The 20,026-nt window shown below is 38.6% G+C and overlaps 1 protein-coding gene across 1 annotated transcript in view; it reads left to right on the top strand.

Annotated features, from left to right (window-relative positions):
- The window catches only part of Gmds (GDP-mannose 4,6-dehydratase), a 472,970-nt gene that overhangs the window by 355,642 nt on the left and 97,302 nt on the right, over positions 1-20,026 (top strand). Inside the window, exon 8 of the mRNA XM_013016609.1 lies at positions 61-179. Coding sequence (XP_012872063.1) covers positions 61-179 — 119 coding nt within the window. The remainder of the gene's footprint in view (positions 1-60; positions 180-20,026) is intronic.

Genomic DNA, 20,026 nt, shown 5'->3' with positions numbered 1-20,026 from the left:
TACTCCCAAAGTGGCCATTGAGTATGACTTTCATGTAGCTTTGCCTCTCTGTCTCTCTAGGCTATGTGGCTAATGTTGCAGAATGATGAACCAGAGGACTTTGTTATAGCTACGGGAGAAGTCCATAGTGTCCGTGAATTTGTTGAGAAATCATTTATGCACATTGGAAAAACCATTGTGTAAGTATCCCTCATAGTTGGCTGCTCTTTAATCAAGTGTTTGTAATAAGTGTGCATGTATGCCTGCTGTTCCATCTTGATTCTCTTATCTTCCTCTCTTACTGTTCTGTAAAGCAATGCATGTTTCCATGCTAGGTACTGCAGCCAATGTATGTCAAATACCTTTCAGCATCTAAATCAAGCTTTTCAAAATTTAAATACATTTCTTGATTGTTAATATTTTATATACTTTTTCTATTTTTGTTGAAATTTTTATCATGTTATACACCACCTTTTGCTGTGATGTTAGTATGGCTGCTTTTACTCTTACTGCTTTCATTTTATATATTTTAATTTAGAAACCATCAAAAATTTTCATAAAAGTTCCAAATTTATTACATTCTTTCCTGTGATCCATTGAAAGTAAACTGTAACCTGGTACCCCATTATTCTGAATGTGTGTGTATGTATCTATTGACATTCTCCTGTGTAAACGAAATACAACCATCACACTCAGGAAATTCAGTGGTAGAAAGCTAACTTGCAGTTCTCTATTTCCATCTAAGATTTGGCAGTTTGGCTGATGTTATCCTTTATATCAAGCTGATCCTGTTTAAAATCAAGCACTACAAATACTTGGTACAAGTCAGATTTGTTTTGGAATATGTAGAGCATATTTGGGAAATCATTATAGATAGAAATTTATTTTTTATTTTTGCCATTTTGTTTCATGGTATGTAACTTGGCGACCTTTATTATGTACACATTGTTGAAACAGTATTGTCAATAATTTCTCCTTCCCTTTCCCCCAGCCATGGTGGGACACATAATATAATTCCAGCATTCAAGGCTGGGATCAAGGAGGTCATGAGTTTTAGGCCAACTTAGTCTACATAGGGAGATCTTATTTTGAAAACAAACAAAATATTGGTGTATATGCAACCTTTTCATAATCCATTCATGACTTGATAGGTATCTGGAATGTATTGAGCTGTTGTGAATAATGCTGCTATGCACATACCTTCACAGATACCTGTGTGAGTCCTTGCTTTCAGCTCTTTTGTGTCTGTAATTAGCACACACAAAAGGGGTTATATGGTCATTCTGTCAACATTCTGAGGAACTGTCAGACCACTTTCCCAAAGTTTTTATTTTCCCAAAGTTTTTAGAATGTAAAAAAGGACTTCCACTTCTAGATATATAGAGATAGATAGATAGATAGATAGATAGATAGATAGATAGATAGATAGATAGATAGATAGATAGATAGATAGATAGATACTAAGACTAGATTTAATCTTTATTGAAAGAAAGAACTAGGGAACTTGAAAAAATAAGTGGATCAATTATTTTAGATACTGGGCAACAAGTAGTGCAGGACTGTGACCCCTATAGAAGAGAAATACATGACTTGGGCTCTGAAATCCCCTGGCTTTCTTCTTTGGGACCTTGGAGCAAGAAGGTGAACCCTATTCAGAGTACATCTGTCATGTTACACTGAAGAGGCAGAAATCACAATTTAACAAGTCTGATAAAGCCAGACCTTATAAATAATTCTAGAAGACAGGATCTACAAAGAAATGAGCTCCAAAGATCTTTATAAAGGTTTTCTTGAGTTTCTACTTAATCATAAGATGTTCATATGTACAAGACTCCACAACCTGAGACAACGAACCACCTGGGACTGAATGTTTCTCAAAGCTTATCCAAGACTGGAAGGCACACAGGCTTCAGCCAAACACAATGGAGAAATCTGTGGATTATGCTGAGGGCAGTATAGTTCCAGAGAGCTTTATTAATGGGATAGTCCCTACAGTAAAAGCTACTCTTGTCTCAAAGTAACTAATGTATAAATACATGCCCCAAAAGAATCTAACTGAATACAAATAACTTAGCTTCCTGCTATTACAAAGCCCATCATTCTTCAAAGGAAGATAGTAAAATCTCAACACATAGAATTCATTATATCCAGCTTTCAGTCAAAAAAAAAAAAACAGTAGGCTTGTCAAGAAGCAGGAAATCATGGCCTTTAACCATGATAAATATCTAGTAGTAAAGACAGACTGAGGAAAAATAAAGACATTGATATTATAACACAGAATGATTCTAAATCAAGTATTATACCTGTGTTCAGTTATTTTAACAAAGATATGAACACATTCAAGAGCACTTTTTTATGTGATACTGGGGTTTCAACTCAGTGCCTAATGCTTGCTAAGCACTTATAACCCTTGAGCCAAACCCCAGCCAAGAATATATATTTTCAAGAGACAAGGTAAGGAACCAAGCACCCTTGGCTCATGCCTGTAATCCTAGATTCTCAGAATGCTGAGATCTGAAGATTGTGGCTCAAAGTTAGCCTGGGTAGGAAAGTCTGGGAGACTCTTATCTTCAATTAACTACCAAAAATAGCTGAAAGTAGAGTGTGGTTCAAGTGATATAGAACTAGTTTTGAGCAAAAAAAGCTCAGGGACAGCACCCATACTCAAGTTCAAGCCCCAGGATGGCACAAAGAAGGAAGGAAGGGAGGCCTAGGAGATGATGCCTCATGACTATAATCCTTGATATCCAGGAAGCTGAGATCTGAAGATTGTGGTTCAAAGCCAGCTGAGGCAGACAAACAGAACTTTTGTCTCCAATTAACCAGCAAAAAGCCAAAAGTTGAGGCACCGCTCAAGTGATGAGCATCAGCCATAAGCAAAAAAGTCAAGCAATGAGAAACAAAGAACTTCCACTCATCTGGTCGAATCACTACTAAATAACCCCAAGCTGCTGATCACATGTATGGTATATATGTGTACACAGGAGGGGAACCAGGAAGATGACACAGAACTAGAGGGAATCAGCGGGACCCATTAGCTGCACAGGACATTGACCAAAATAACTAAGCAACTTAATGGCAGTGATGGGAGGGAGGGAACAAATGGGAAAGAGGGAATAGCTGATGCTATGCAAAACAAAAGAAATGTACATACACCCAATGTGGAAGAAATAACTGTATCACAAGCTCATAGAACTCATAAATGTTATAGACCATGATAGACAAATTGCTCCAGGAAAGTTAGAATGTGTTTGTGACTTTAACTGAGCATCACTATCCCACAATACTGTGAAATTTGGGAAATTATGTAATCACTTAATCACAATAATAAAAAAAATCAAGCAAGAGCAAGTTAAAGGCTCTGAGTTCAACCCCCAGTACTGGCACAAAAGAAAAGAGAAGATAAACCAGATGAAACTTCTAAAGATGAAAAAAATTAGAATCTGAAATTTAAAAAAATTCATTGTTAGCCGGACACCAGTGGCTCACACCTGTAATCCTATCTATTCAGGAGGCTGAGATGTGAGGATTGTGATTCAAAGCCAGCCCCAGCAGGAAAAATCCATGAGACTCTTATCTCTAATAAACCACCAGAAAACCGGAAGTGGCACTGTGGTTCAAGTGGTAGAGCATTCAACCTTGAGCTGAAGAGCTGAGGGACAGCACCCAGGCCCAGAGTTCAAGCCCCACAACCAACAACAACAAAAAATTCATTGTTGGCACTGAGCAGATTAGATATTGAAGAAAACTAATGAACATTATTAATGATAGAAATTATCCGAGATGAGCCACAGAAGGAAAAACACTAATAGTGAATCAAAAGAACAGTTTTAGCAAGCTGCAGGATAATCATCAGGCAACCTGACATTGGATTCCAGAGAAAAAGAAGGACAAGTCACGGAAAAAAGTTGACTAATGATTGTTTCCCCAAATGTGATGAAAACAATAACTTGGAGGCATAATAAACCTCAGGCAGACAAAACACGAAAGGAAACCATACTAGCACACTTCATAATCAAAATACTGAAAATAAATGCTAAAGAGAATTTTTAAGAGTAGCTAGAAAAGAAATTATTTGTAGAGTAACAAATACAAAAAAGAGTCAGCAAATATGCAGAGCAAAAGGCAATGCATCAGTATCTGCAAACTACTTATAGAAACTTGCAACCTAGAATTGTATCCCCAGGAGGGAAAAATCTTTTTAAATTGGTGTGTTAGCTTTCTAAAAGTATAATAGAATACGAAGGGAAAAAATGAAAAGATTCTTGTCCTTTAGTTTTATATATATCTTATGAACTCTTGGCCCCATTGCTTTAGGCCTGAGTTGACATCAGATAAACATCATAGCATGAACTGCTGATATAAAGGTGCTCAACTTGGAAGTGGCACTGTGGCTCAAGCGGTAGAGCACTCGCCTTGAGCTGAAGAGTGCAGGGACAGCGCCCAACCCCAAAGTTCAAGCCCCACGACCAACAAAAAAAAAAAAGCTCAACTTATGGTAGTCAGGAAGCAGAGACCGAGAGAGACAGAGAGAGAGAGAGAGAGAGAGACATTGATTTTTATAAGATATACCCTTCAAGAGAACACTACTACTTCTTCAAACTAGGTGACACTTCCTGCAGGTTCCATCACCTCATTCAGCTATTAATCCATCAATACCCATTCAATACATTCACTATGAATCCATCAATGGACTCATCCACTAATGGTCAGAATCTTCCTGATTCATTCACCTTAAACATTGCTTCATTTGGGACTAAGTTGTCAACACATGAGCCTTTGGGAGACATGCCAGATCATAACAACAGACATATATTTAAAACTTTTCAGGCAAACAAAATCCGAGATGATTCATTGTTAGCAAGTATTCCAGCACAGGTAAAATGGTATTAGTTCATACTTTGCATCTATGTAAACGAACAAAAAGCAAGAAAAATAGCAAATATATGGGGAAATATGAATGGGTTGTTGTTGTTGTTGTGGGGCCTGAACTCTGGGCCTGGGTGCTATGCCTCAGCTCTTCAGCTCAAGGCTAGCGCTCTATCACTTGAGCCACAGCACCACTTTCAGCTTTTTCTGCTTATGTGGTGCTGAGGAATCAAACCCAGGGCCTCATGCATGCAAAACAAGCACTCTGCCACTGAGCCACCTTCCCAGCCCATCTGCCTCATTCTTAAATATCTTTAGCTATTGTCAAATTGTGCCTGCTCATGATGGCACATACTTATAATCCCAACTACCTGGGAGATGTAGATAGGAGGGTCATCAAGCCTAGACAGCCTAGGCAAAAACTATCTGAAAAAATAATTAAACAAAAAAGGATCGATGATTGGAATCAAGTGATAAAACCTTGTCTAAAAAGTCTGAGTCAAGCAGAAAAGGTCAGATAAATTGATGTTAGGGGAATGAACCCCAAGATAAGTATTCAAATTTTTTTCTTTCATGCAACTGTTCCTAACATATTTATAAGATGATTTCTATGTTGCTTTGTATGTCCCTCCCCCACGGTATAACCCCTGCTTTCACTGTAGTTGATGTTGGTATAATTTGTGAAGGGGAAGGACAAAAACATATTATTTAACTAGGGATATAGGTGGACCCATTGCAACAATGAGATGTACAAGTCGTTATGTTGAAAAATGAACTTTACAACTTTGGTGGGGGGAGGATTGGGTGGGGGGAGGTGGGAGGAGTATGAGAAGGGATGGGAAGGGGAAACAAAGAGGAGGCTACAATGCTTGATAAGAAATGTACTCATTATCTTGCCCATGTAATTGTAACTCCTCTCTACGGTATTCTCACAATAAAAAAAAAAGAGTCTCATGGGGAAAAAAAAAGTAAGGCCCTGAATTTAAACCCCAGCACTCCCCAAAAAATTAAGTAAAATCAAATGAAAAATATTTTGTCAAAACATATATATATATATATATATATATGAAATGTAAAGGATTTCTGGTAATTCAACCGTATAAGAACGAGTCTTAAAAATGGGGACATTTTTTAACATACTCATACAAAATAATATACAAGTGGACATTAAGTGCGTGAAAAGATATTCAACATGTTATCTACAAAAGACACAAAATGATACCATAATGATATCATTAGAATAGCTAAAATTTAAAAAAAATCAACAGTGCTTTTGTTGATGAAGATATGGAACAACTAAAATTCTCCTATTTTACTGATGAAATCAATAAAACAACCACCTTGAAAAAGTTTGGTGATCTTGTACCTAATCTATTTGTAACATGTAACCAGAAATGTTAGTCATTTACCAAAGAAAAATGAAAATACCCCACATACAAACTTATACATGAATATACATAGCAGTTTTATTTCTAATAAAATATCACCTTTCCAGATGCCTAATCAACTAATATCTTGATAATAAATATACATGCAGTCGAATGGCCACACCTGATCATAGAAAACCAGCATTCCTATAATAAAATACTACTCAGTACAAAAAAGGCAGTAGCTACCAATACTTGCAACAACATAGATGACTCATAAAATCTTAGTTATGCCTACTGAAGGCAGCCAGATACATACTGTATAATTCTGTTTAAGTTATACTCTAAGAAAGGAGTGCTGGGATGTCAGTCAGCGTTCCTGAGTATGGTTGGATGCTTGGCCATCTAGTATGCCAAAAGATGCCAACAAGATTAGCCTGAGAAGGCCCGGCATGGTGGTAATGCCTGTAGCCCAAGCAGATGATTGATCTTTGCCAACCAGGGCAAAAAATTAATTTAGCAAGACCCCATCTCAATTAAGCTGGATATGATGGTTCACATATGTAATACTAGCTATGCAAGAAGCATAGATAAGAGGATCTTGGTCTAAGAATAGGCCCAGACAAAAACACAAGAACCTACCAAAAAATAACTGGTTCAGAAAGGGTTGTGAGCATGACTCCAGAGGTAGAGTGCCTGCCTAACTGAGTTCAGGACCCTGAGTTCAAATCACAGTACCAATGGGGAAAAAAAAGATTAGTTTGAGGGATGCATGTTAAATGTAGTGATTGTCTCGAATAAGTATATGGGAATGTTTGAGCTGGTGGGACTATGTTTACATGAGTCTATGTGCATATATCTTCATTAGTTATAAATTGTATAATACACGTTTTTCTTTTTGGACAGTCCGGGGATTTGAACTCAGATGTGAGTGCTGTCATTAGCGTTTTCTCTCAAAGCTAATGCTCCACCACTTGAGCCACAGCTCCACTCCTAGCTTTCTGGTGGTTAATTGGAGATGAGTCTCATGGACTTTCCTGCTTGGGGCTGGCAATCCTTATATTCACAGTATTAAAGATGGGAGCTACCAGTACCTGGCTTAATCTAATTTTTATAAACAGAAAGTAAGGAACTTACTTTATGGCCATCACCAAGGAAATATTCAGCTTATTATAACTACTTGCAATAGCGCTGTGAGGAATATAAGTATCATGAAATGTGGTTATGACAACATTCAATGGAATACAAGTTTAGATTTGTTATGTGATTTAACTATTGCCTCCAAAGATTAGAGGAAAATGTATCAGAACTCAGTAATGACATAAGCACCAGCATTCTCTGGGTTACTTGGAAGTGGTCTTTTGCCATTAAGAATCAAGCACCAGATATTTATAATAACTGACTTCACCTTTTTTGAACTACATCTTCTGAGCTATATTGGTTTACAGCAAGGAAAACAACCTCCATTCTCAGACGTTACTAACATAATGGCTTTGAGTGGTCTAGTGAAACATGCCTTTAAGCCAGTTACCTACTGCTCACTCCTATAATCCTCATTACTCAGTAGGCTGAGATCTGAGAATCAGGGTTTAAAGTCAACCCAGACAGGTAAGTCTGTGAAACTTTTATCTTCAGTTAATCAAAAAGCTGTCAATTTTATTACAGTGTACAGTGATCCTCCCTATTGCAGGAGTATAGCAGCCTTATCTATATCAAGCTTCACTTATTGTTACTTCATGGATTTTCACCTGTCATGGGTGGGGGTCTCTGGATCGCAATTCCCGAAATAGGTGAGGGATCACTATTTACGTTGTTTTTGTTTTTAACCTGTGGTACAATGAAGCTGCAATAAGTGACCCACAATATAGCAAGGGACGACTGTATTGTTTACTTACTCTATTAGTAGTTACTAACTTTATGTTGTGCCTACTTCATAAAAACTTTATCCTAGGTATATATTCACAAGGAAAACAAACACAGTATGTATAGAGTTCAGTCTGTGGTTTCAGGCATATACTGGGATTTGAGAACATATTCCCCTACAGATAAGCGGGGGCAGATGTTCATCTTCTTTCTCTTGAACATACTACTTATTTCTTTATTTTATGACTTGGTTAGTTCCATCACAATGGTACTGATCCTTTTCTGTATATTAAATGGCATAATAGTGTGGTTAAAACCACATATTGAGTGCCACCTTCCTAGGCTGCAATCTCAGCTCTGTGACTTCCTCTGGCAGTTATTTATCTTCCTTCTTTCGCTGTTCTCCCAGCTGTAAAATAAGCTAGTAAGGGCAGGGATTTATACACATGTATAAATAGCAACTGGGTGAGGGTGGATTTCATGATTAGGATCTCATGATCATCTCTATATGTGGTTAATTGTGGAGCTCGATCAGGCCTACTCCTGTGGTTGGGAGAGGGAAATCTATGATGTGAGCAGTTTGAATGGGAGAGAACAGGGTCGTCTCCATTAGCAGAGAGCTGTAATAAAACAATAACAACACATGATATGAATCAGATAGAAGCATCGCATGCTCATGAAGGCACTCTTAAGAGCTGTGCACTAGTGCAGCTTAATTCCAGGGCTAGAGCACTGTTTCACTGAGGAGGAAACTAAGGCACAGATAGGTTCAGTTACCATATTCGAACCACCTAAGCAAGTGAATAATAGAGCAGGGATCAGAACTAAGCATTTTCTGATTCAGAAGCACCTGTAGGGCTACTGATGTAGCTCAACAATAGAGCACTCATGTAACATGATGAGAAGCAGGCCTGGGTTCAGCTCAGCACCTCAAAAATGAAAGAGGCACTTCTTTATTTGCACATTTCCTCTTTCTTGCTCATGTCTTTTCAGAAAACTTAGAGATATTTACAGGGAACACAGACCCAAGCGCCCCCCCCCACCCACAATACAAAGAGAAGAAAGAAGACAATACATGGCTTTTGAGTTTTTTAGAGCCCAGTTTCTGGTATAATAAAGCAAAAGGTTTTTCAGGGAGTAATTTTTCACTATGTACAGTTTGGGTCTTAAACTCTGTCACTCCTTCAAGCCATAGCACCACTCCTGAGATTCTTTTTTTTTTAATAAGTTTTTTATTGTGAAAATACCGTACAGAAGGGTTACAATTTCATAAGCAAGGTAATGAGTACATTTCTTATCAAGCATTGTTGCCTCCTCCTTTGTTTTTCCCCTACCATCCCTGCCCTCCCCACTCCTGAGATTCTTGAACAACACTTTCTTGCTGCTTGTTCACTCGCTCTCTCGTATGCCTCGCTTCTTAGGGTTTGCAGCTGTAAGCAATTGAGACAAGATAGGCATCCGTCTCATTCCCAGGGTAGCCTCAGTGTTCCCAACAGCTGCCCGCAATAGGCACTCTGTAAATACTTAATTGAGCACATATGGGATAGTCCCCGAAGCCAGCTTGTCCAGAGAGTCCTTCCCACATTGCTCATAGTCACTGTAATTTTCCTGGGTTTCATGCTTAGCATGATTCACTCTGGCATGGTGGTGACAGCTATAGGGAAGCCACCATGCTTCCTTCCCAGAGGGCTGTGGAAGCTGCCCTAATAAGAAGGTGGTAAGGACCTTAATGGCAAGAGAGGGGAAGGATTGACTTAGGGAGACAAAATGAACAGAATTTGGTAAGCCAGAGGCCAATGTTTCTAACTTCATTAATGGTACCACTAAGACAGAAAGCTTTTGACCTCATAATTTTCACCAGGTATGTTTTCTTTTTCTTTTTTCTTTTTTTTTGGGGGGTCCTGTCATGGGGCCTGAACTCTGGGCCTGGGCTCTGTCCCTCAGTTCTTCAGCTCAAGGCTAGTGCTCTACCACTTGAGCCACAGTGCCACTTCCGTCTTTTTTGCCAGGTATGTTTTCTATAATTAAAGAAAGTTTATAAGTTTAGAACGTTTTTAAGTTTCTAGAATTTTTTGCAGTGTCATTGCAAATGACTCCTCTCTATCCCACACGCCAACCAGTACCCAGAACAGTCTCACCTCAGCTGTTTTTGTTTGTTTGTTTGGTTGGTTTCATTTTGGGGTTTTTGCTGGTAGTAGTGCTTGAACTCAGGGCCTGGGTTCTGTCCATGAGCTTTTGTGCTCAAGGCTAGTGCCTTTAGTTGCAGCCCCACTTCTAGCTTTTTGCTGGTTAATTGGAGAGAGGAATCTCAGAAACTTTCCTGCCCAGGCTGGCTTCAAACCACAGTTCTCAGATCTCAGCTTTCATGAGTAGCTAGGATTACAGGTATGAGCCACCAGCACCGGGCTTACTTTAGCTGTTTGAAGATCTGTGTCTCTTCTCCTTCTGTTTTTGTAAGACACCTGTGGTGATGTTCACTGGAAAGGCTCACTGGTTGTCAACTGTTGTATATTCAAATCACTACACATTTCCTCTTGAAGTCTGTGCTTTAAATTTATTTGAATTTATTTAAATTTAAATCAGTAACTTGGCTTTAAATTTATTAGAACTATCCTAGATGCTACTTATTATGATTGCAAATTATTACAGTTATTGCAAATGAGGGAAACCATGGAGTCTATGTTTCTTTGAGGCTGTCTTACTTCACTTAATATGAGTTTTTCCAAGTCTTTTCATTTCCTTACTAATGGGGCAATGTCATTTTTTCTGATGGAAGCATAGAATTCCATTGTGTTAAAAATGCCACATTTTCTTGATCCATTCATCTACTGAGGGGCATCTGGGTTAGTTCCGGATCTTAGCTATGGTAAATAACATTGCAATGAACATAGTTGTGCTGGTAGCTTTAGTGTGGCCTTGTTGATGATCAGTTGGGTAAATGCCCAGGAATGGGATTGCTGGATCATAGGGGAGCTCTATGTTTAGTCTTTTGAGGAACCTCCATATTGCTTTCCAGAGTGGTTGAACCTGTTTATATTCTTACTAACAGTGTAGTAGTGTTCCCTTTGGGCCATAACCCCACCAGAATCTGTTATTATTTGTTTTCTTGATAGTGGCCATTCTAACTGGGGTAAGGTGGAATCTCAATGTAGTTTTGATTTGCATTTCTTTAGTCCTAGCAGAGGAGCACAATAGCTCAATAGCTATGTATATATAACCATATAAATTATGCTAATCGAAATGAACTCCAAGATATGGAAACATGAAGATTTTTCCCTTTGGTTTTGTTTTTTAATTAACTGTGTGAGGATATTTCCTTTTTCTTCCCACTTTTTTCTCCTTTGATTTATCCCTTCTTGTCACTGGTTTTATTTTGGTACCCTGTGTCTTGTATTATGCATTTATCTGATTTGGGGAAGGAAAGGGGAATAACAAAATGGTGAGACAAAGGACAAAGTATGAACCAATACAACCAATACTCACAAGACACTATGTTGGAAATGAGCTTTACAACTTGCAGGGGGAGGAAAGTAGGAGAAAACAAGGGAGGAGGTAACAATGTTTGACAAGAAATGTACTCATGACCTTACTTATGCAGCTGTAACCTCTCTGAAATCACCCTTCCAATAAAATTTAATTTAATTTAAAAAATTTGTTAGAGGGCTGGGAAGGTGTTTCAGTGGTAGAGCGCTTGCCTTGCATGTATGAGCCCCTGGGTTCAGTTCCTCAGCACCATATAAACAGAAAAAGCTAGAAGTGGCATTGTAGCTCTAGTTGTAGAGTGCTAGCCTTGAGCTGAAGAGCTGAGGGACAGCGCCCAGGCCCAGAGTTCAGGCCCCGTGTCAAAAAAAAAAAAAAAAGTTTGTTAGAGAACAGCACATTAACTTGAGTTTGGGTTAATCAGATATATTCAGAGGAGCTGATCAATGCCACATGTTATTCTAATCAAATATAAGGTAAAACAATTCTAATACGGTCATTTGTATTGGGAAGGCAACCTTATGGTATCCCCTATTTTTGTGTCAGAGCATTGTAATATGCTTGTTATTGGTTTATTTGGAGGAGGAGAAGATTGCATACACTTTTTAGAGTATGTTTTGTTTTTCGCTTTTCTGTCAACATATTACTAAGTAATGTAAATAAGAAACTTTTTTTCTTCTACCACAAAGATGATGGTAGAATAAATCAAACAGATGAATGTTTGTTGATTAGTGTTCTATGTTCATCTTGTTAAACTTTGGGCAGCAATTTGAAAAAATAGCTTATACTCAAGTGAGAGCCAACACCTGCTATGGGGTTAGTGGTAAAGTTGTTTCAGGCAATGGAAATATTTATCATACAAATACACATATAAATATATAAATATATCATATATCTATGTGATATATATTATATTGTATAGTATATATTTATCATATGAATATATTATTACTATAGTTTGTGACACTTTTAAAAAACAGAAGCAACATTATTACACATCAAAAAAGAAACCCATGCTGGGCACTGGTGGCTCACACCTGTAATCCTAGCTACTCAAGAGGCTGAGCGATCTGAGCCAGCATGGACAGGAAAGTCCCTGAGACTCTTATCTCCAATAAACCACCAGAAAACTGGAAGTGGTACTGTGGTCAAAGTGATAAAGCTCAGAGACAGCTCCCAGGCCCTGAGTTCAAGCCCCTTGACCAACAAAAAAGAAAGAGGAAGGAAGGAAGGAAGGAAGGAAGGAAGGAAGGAAGGAAGGAGAAAGAAAAGGAAAGGAAGGAAGAAGGAAAGAAAGAAAAGAGAAAAAGAAAAGAAAAGACACCCATTTCTACAATTCTTGCTGAGATAGCAAGTGTTGGGTGCTGGCCAGCACATGACAGCATCTCCTGGATTGGGAGTTCTGAGACCTCACCTGGAAGGGTATATAGAAGGTGAGCAGTGCATGCAAGGTCTACAAAGAGTCTGCCTTTACACCTGCAAGGCCTTCTCAGAGAGTTTGCTGAGCCTGTGACTGATCATACTAAAGAAAATCCTTCCTTTAGACTACCATTACAATTAGAAAAATCTCACTTTGAGCAAACCCACAGAGAACAGCCTATTCTTTAGTTAATATAATCTATTAAAACATGTGTTTTAACCTATAAAAAAAAAACACAAATCTTGCAGCCTAAAATAATGTGCATCCACGTTGACACAGCAGTCTTTTGAGTTACTAGCATGTGTTAAGAACCAGTTTGAGCCCTGAAGTGATGGCTGTGCTTAGCACTCAAACAGCCCTCATTCTACTGGGTAGAAAGTCAATTTTAGGTGTTTTTTTTTAATCAGGATCTATTAGATCCTGAAAATAACTACCTCCTTCATAGTTACCTCATTGAGCAGCTGCACACTACCCAGTACATATAGATGCTCCATATACAGGCCATATGTTCACCTCGTTTTCTCTCAAAGCCAAACATTTCCTTGCCCTTGATAAGAGTAGACTAATTGTTTGATAGTTAATATGAGCACATTTTTAATAAGGGAAAAAAGATGGTAATAGATAGATAGCATGCACCGTGATCAAGATTGAAGATTGAAGGGATATCTGCACAAAGGTAAATCAAGCATTCCTTGCTCAAGTGGGAGCCATGTGAATGGTAGTGGAGACAAGGGAAAGCAGTACAGGTGGGTGAGGTGGCATGAGAAAGCATGGAGGCAGAAGGTAAGAAACAGTATGTGGGTGCTGGGCAAGCCAGTGATCTGGATGGACCAGCTTTACCACCTTGAGTATACCAAAAGCAACCTGCTCCTATGATTCCCTGTTTCCTGTGGATACTTCCCACACATCCATTGAGTCTTAACTAAAACATCTTCCCTTGGCAGACACCCTACCTCAACCAGGTCTGTCTTGTGTTCCTTTCCTTCATCCCTGACAGTTCCCTATTGTATCCTGCCATTATTCACAAGATTATGGCAGTCTCTAGACTCCAAGCTCCTGAAGGAGAGACCAGGTCCAGTACCTGGTCTCACACAGTGACTAGAACTAGGACTGCTTGGCACAAATGTGTAAGGAATAAGAGGAAGAGAGATGGAGATTCAGCACAGATATTATAGGTCGAAGAGATGTGCAGAGGGCCCAGAAGAGATGTGCAGAGAGGACACCAGTCCTCTCTAGCTGGGTAACAAGGTCTCTATATCTTTTTTGCAAAGCAGAGAAACTTTACCTGCATCCTTTTGGGGCCAATTATAACATCCATCAGAATAAATAAAAATAAATCAAGCAGCCAAAGAATATTTAGCAATTCATGTAAAGAAAACATAGAGATGTTGAGGTTTGTTTTAGTGCTAGATAGGATCTAAAGATTCTTTCGCTGCCATTTTAACAACTAAAGAGAGACATCACTGATCTTTTTTTCAATCTCTTAACTCTACCTCCACATAGACAGCACTATACACAAGCCTTTTCCATTTAGTTTATCATACAAGTCTGGTTTTCTTAGAGGTAAAGCATGTGAAGGACAATTTCAAAATAGCTTCTTTGTTGAACAGCTTCTCAGTAACACTGATTTTTTTTGGGGGGGGGTTGGTCTTGGGGACTTGAGCTCTGCCCCTCAGCTCTTCAGCTCAAGGCAAGCACTCTACAGCTTGAGCCACAGCACCACTTCCGGTTTTCTAGTGATTTATTGGAGATAAGAGTCTCACAGACTTTCCTGCCCAGGCTGGCTTTGAACCGTGATCCTCAGATCTCAGCCTCCTGAGAAGCTAGGATTACAGATGTGAGCCACCAGTGCCCGACTTCTCTGATTTTTAATAAAAAAAAAATCAAGGGAAATATACACCAACCACCCAACTGACCACTATTACTAAGATGGACTCTCCCCATAAAAATGACAATACTTGTTTAACAAAATGAATTCCAGGAAGTGGAAACATGATTTGGGTGGTAGAGAAAGGAGGTCACAAGAATGGAGGAAGGGAGGGAGGAAGAGAGGGTGCGCAAATGTATATTCAATGTATACGTGTAAAAAATGAGCTAGAATGAGTAAAAAAATGTAACGAGGTAGGGACAAGAGGGGGAACATGGAGAACAAAGGAAAGGGTAACATTGACCAAGAAGCATTATACTCATAATCTGAATTACAAGATTATAATCTCTTTGTATAACTACTTAATAACAGTAATAAAAAAATTATAAATCCTAAAAAAAAAAGACAGTACCCTTTTAGACATGCCACACCCACCAGCTCATTCCAGTCTTGTGAAATACTGGCCTGGCCTGTACCCAGGTTGATACCAAATGTAGCCTGGCTTTGCAATCTTGGCTTCAGCACCCTTTTCCGACATGGCCTCCTGGAAATTATTCATCCTCTACAACTTCTTTCCCATTTGGAAACTACAGATTTCCAGACTCTTGAAAGGATTTAGCAATTAATGTATGTAAGGGCCCCCAGACACAGAAAGCACAGAAGAAATATAAGTGTAATCTCAATAAGTAAATTTTACTCTCTTTGTATATATGTGTGGATGTATGTATATTGATGAGATTTTGATGAGATTTAAATTTCAGAGCTTTATGCTTAAAGGCAGGCACTCTACTGCTTGAGCCATATCCCCAATCCTTTGGATTCTGGGTCTTGTTTTTGTCAATTCTGACTGCTCTGGACTGCAGTCCTCTTAAATACACTAACCACTATAGCTGGGATGATAGGTGCATGCCATCATGGCCCAGGTTTTCTATTGATTTTGCTTGGTTTTTTGCTAGGGCAGGAAGGGAGGTCTGGGCTGACCTGGAATTGAGATCCTTCCAATCTCTGCCCCCTACAAGCATACACCACCCCATTCAGCTAAAATTTTTGCTTTCTTTATTGTATTTTATCAACCACAACATTAACTGCTGGGCTTCTTGCTACCTAGAAGCCTTTTACATAAAAACAATTGTCATCTTAATATAAAATAAGAATGGGAGTGAGTTAGTGAAGCTCTCTCGTCTATGCGATTCCCTGTTGCTATCTTCTAACACTGGAGTAGGATCTTGATTAAACAGTGATCTCCTGAGCATACAGGTTATACCCTGCTTCCTGTTGCCCTTCAGGAGCAGGGCCATCTTCTTTCCAGGAGGGAATCAACCTGTACTCCTACCTGCCTTTCTTCCCCTTCCTCCTTTCCTCCTGCTTGCAAGGTATACAAGTCACTCTCCCAAAATTTCCTTTCTGTCACTCCCACATAGCAGACTTCTCTACCACTCCCCAGAGCCTGTTGCAGTCTCACATATCCGCCATTGCTATCAGCATATGCCTGTTGACTACCCACTCAGCAGACACCCCTGCATCCTTGGTTTCTGAAGCCAAGCTCTCCACAGTTGGCCAGACGTTTTCTCAGGGTTCTCTGAAACTCATCCACTCACCCAAGAGACGTTTTCTTGGTGCTGGAACACAGCTTCAAAGATGTCTATCCCTGACCTTGTCTAGTGGCAGAGTGGCAGGAGACCTGAGGGAAGCTGAGTTAGTGGGGGATATAAGGGACAGAAATCCCATGTCTGGGGCAGGGCTCTGGCTGGCCCAGTTTGAATCCTATTTTAAGTCATTCTGCCATGCAGAAAGGCTGCTCAGAAGTCTGTCATGGTCAAATCCCTTCCCCTTCATTATTAATTTTCTTTTTCACAACATAATTTCTAGGCATTTATAGTCATTCCAGTCATTCTACAGAAATTGTCATAATCTCAGCTTTTTCTGTTGGTCTGTCTACCCCATGTGCCACAACCAGCCCCATGTATTATTTGAAGCTCTCTGGACCCTCTCCATCTCGAAATATATACTGTTCTGCTCTGGTAAATTACCTTGGTTTCTTTTAAGATAATTGTTTACTCTGTTTTTCTGTGTTCTCTCTTTCTAGAAATCCTCTTGTACTCTATTATACTCCCTTAGCTGATTATCTTAGCATTCATCCACCTCATGTTTCTAAATAACATACTGCTGGTTTTTGGCTTTACTCGTCTAGGTACTATCTATTGGGCTCTTATCCAACATGAGTGCATTATTTTCTACCTGCTCTTTGTTCCCTTTCTATTCTAGTGTTATATTTTAATTTTTGATTAGTTGAGTATTCCGTGTTAAATTTTCATAAATATGAATGGTATTCATAGCACTAACAAATGGTTTCTTTTTTTCCCATGCAATTATTCTGTTTATCATAGCCCTATTAGATGTATTCTTTCTCCTTTTGCTTCATTTTCCGTGCATTTATCACCAACTATACCAAAAACTTTGTTCCACCTGTTTTAAATCATATTACAGGGATTTCAAATCCTCTGAGTTAGCCTATCAGTCATCCCTTCCTACAATAGCCCCCAATAGAACCTTCTGGCCTGACCTACCCTGGAAAGATCAACATCTTCAACATCAAGATCTTCCTTCACGTTCATCTGAAGGATTCTCTTAGCTTTGCTCTTTAGTTCAAGCTCCTACATATTTTTCAAAACATCTTCATTTGGTGAAGCAAAATTGTCTTAAATAATACCTGGAGGGACACCTGCCTAAGCCTCTCAGGTAAATAAATTACAGATGTACACCACCATGTCCATCTTGATAAAGAAAATCTTAAACTTCCTGAAAAGGGTCTATGGAAGCAAATATTTTGTGAACAAGTATACATGAAAATATTATTCATCTGTCTTTGAGAATAATAATATAAAAAATTAGTGCCATAACTCCTATAGATATCTAGGCTGGAAATAATTTTCCTTGAAAAATTTGAAGGTGTTACTGTGTTGTCCTTTAATTTACAGTGTTATCTTAAGAAACTCACAGTTTTGTTTGTTCCCTCTGAAAGTGTTTGTGGCCTATCCTTTTTCCTAGTGCTCTGAAACATCATATGAGGTGGTCTAGACCTAGCCATTGTGCAGAAAACCTTTTGATCTACAGATATATAATATCCAGGTGTAGCAAATCTTTTTCTAATCTTTTTCTTTTTTGCCAAGGGCAAAACAATTATTGATATAAGTAAGTGAGCTACAGGCAACCAACAATAAGCATATGGAAAGCACATGTGTCTGTCCATTATGTTCCAAATGACTTTGCAGGCCAAACTTTGTATAAGATAATTTTTTTCTGCTCCATTACTTTTACATTCTCTTTGGAAATTCTATAATACTACTTCATGAGGACAGTCCTAATTTTCTTCTGGTGCTAACCCTGAACTCTTTTGCTCAAGGCTACTACTCTACAACTTTGAGCCACAGTGCCACTTCCTATACAAATTAATTATAAAAATTATAATGTAATATCTCTGTATATGTAAATAATGTTCATTAGTTTTTTTTTGTTCGTTTACAGTGCTGAGGTTTGAATTCAGGGCCTTGTGCTTACTCAGCTACTTGCTCAACTAGTGCTCTACCACTTGAACCATACCTTCATCCTAACTCTTTGCTGGCTATATTTTGGAAATCAAGTTTTATGAACTTTCTTACCCTGGATAGTTTCAAATCACATGTCTCAGAAGAGTTATGGCTGCAGGTGTGAACCACCAACACTTACTTGTATATAATGTATTTTTAATCAAACTCACTCCACTTATCACTCTTCCTTTTCCTCTTTCCCTCCCATTTAAACAATCTTAGTAGATTTTATTCTATTTTTATATATGTGTATGAGGTACTTCAATCATATTCACCTCAACTTCTTTTCACCCTCTCCAGTTCCATTACTTCCTATTCCAAAACATCCTCCCTATTTTGTACTCATGTCATTCTTTTTTTTAAAGATCTAGATGCAGCACACGAGACAGGGAACAGTATCTTAGTCTGTATTTATCTCAGTATTCATCTTATCACTTAGTTTGATTTACAGTTCTATCCAATTTCCTGAAGATGACATTATTTTATTCTTTTTTATGGCTGAATAACACCCTATGGTTATACTTTTGGTTCTGTGATTCCTTTTGAATTAATTTTGGCACAGGATGAGAGATAAAGTTCTAATTTCAGTCTTTTTACATGTGGATATCTAGTTTCCCCAACACCATATTTATTTTTCATTTCATTTAACCTAGCATTGCTAAAATATTTCCCATTATTTAATTAATGTAACAATTATTATAATAGTGGGGAAAAAGAATTATTAATGAGGTATTTTGCCTTCTTTTGGTACTGTCTTTAAATTTTAATGTTATCACTTATAATATATTTCAAATGAAATGCTAAATTTTCACTAAGAAATACTTGCCTTTATCTTTAGACTTCTTAAAGTTTACTGTTGATAAAGTAGATTGTCATATTCCATGTTGTTCCAAATATTCTTAACTATTTTTTAATTACCAGTTTTTAAATGAAAAAAAAAGGAAAAGAGATGTAATCCAACCTGCTGCTTCTTGATCTAGGGAGCTGAGTGGGGTCAAACAGCCTACATACAGCTTGCATATGCTCACTCAATCCCCCAGCCCCTCACCCCTCTGTTTTCAACATCTTCAAATATTCCTTATTAGAGCTATGAAAGTCCAGTGATTCTCTTCCCCAGGTGAGATGAGGCAGTTGTCAGTGATGAGTAGTAGGGAGGAGCAGATACCTAAGCCTGTTCCAGAGTATGTGGGGGTACAGCGATTTCTGTAAGTGTAAATTGGGTTTGTTCTTAGCTTTCACACTAGGCCTTCTGCTAATTACTCTAACACACATTCATGTACCTTCCACTTCAAGAATTTGGCTTCTCTTGTCTCTTTCTTGCTCCTTAAGCTATTGTGAATTCATTCTGCTTTGAGAGGGGCCTGAGAAATGAGCAAAAGTGTACAAGCAACCGTCTTTATCCATAAGCCATACATCTTCCAGAGCTGCTTGTGTCTCTTACTGTTTACCACACTCGAGCCTCTACAGCCATCTTCTATACCCACAGCCTCACTTATAAAACAACCTTTCTTTTTTTTTTTGGAGGGGGGTGGTGTCCGGTTGTGGGGCCTGAACTCTGGGCCTGGGCGCTGTCCCTCAGCTCTTCAGCTCAAGG

The sequence above is a fragment of the Dipodomys ordii genome, unplaced genomic scaffold (genome assembly GCF_000151885.1).
Source record: "Dipodomys ordii isolate 6190 unplaced genomic scaffold, Dord_2.0 Scaffold32, whole genome shotgun sequence".
In the NCBI taxonomy this organism is placed as follows: Eukaryota; Metazoa; Chordata; class Mammalia; order Rodentia; family Heteromyidae; genus Dipodomys; species Dipodomys ordii.
This window is presented reverse-complemented; position numbering and strand designations above follow the sequence as displayed.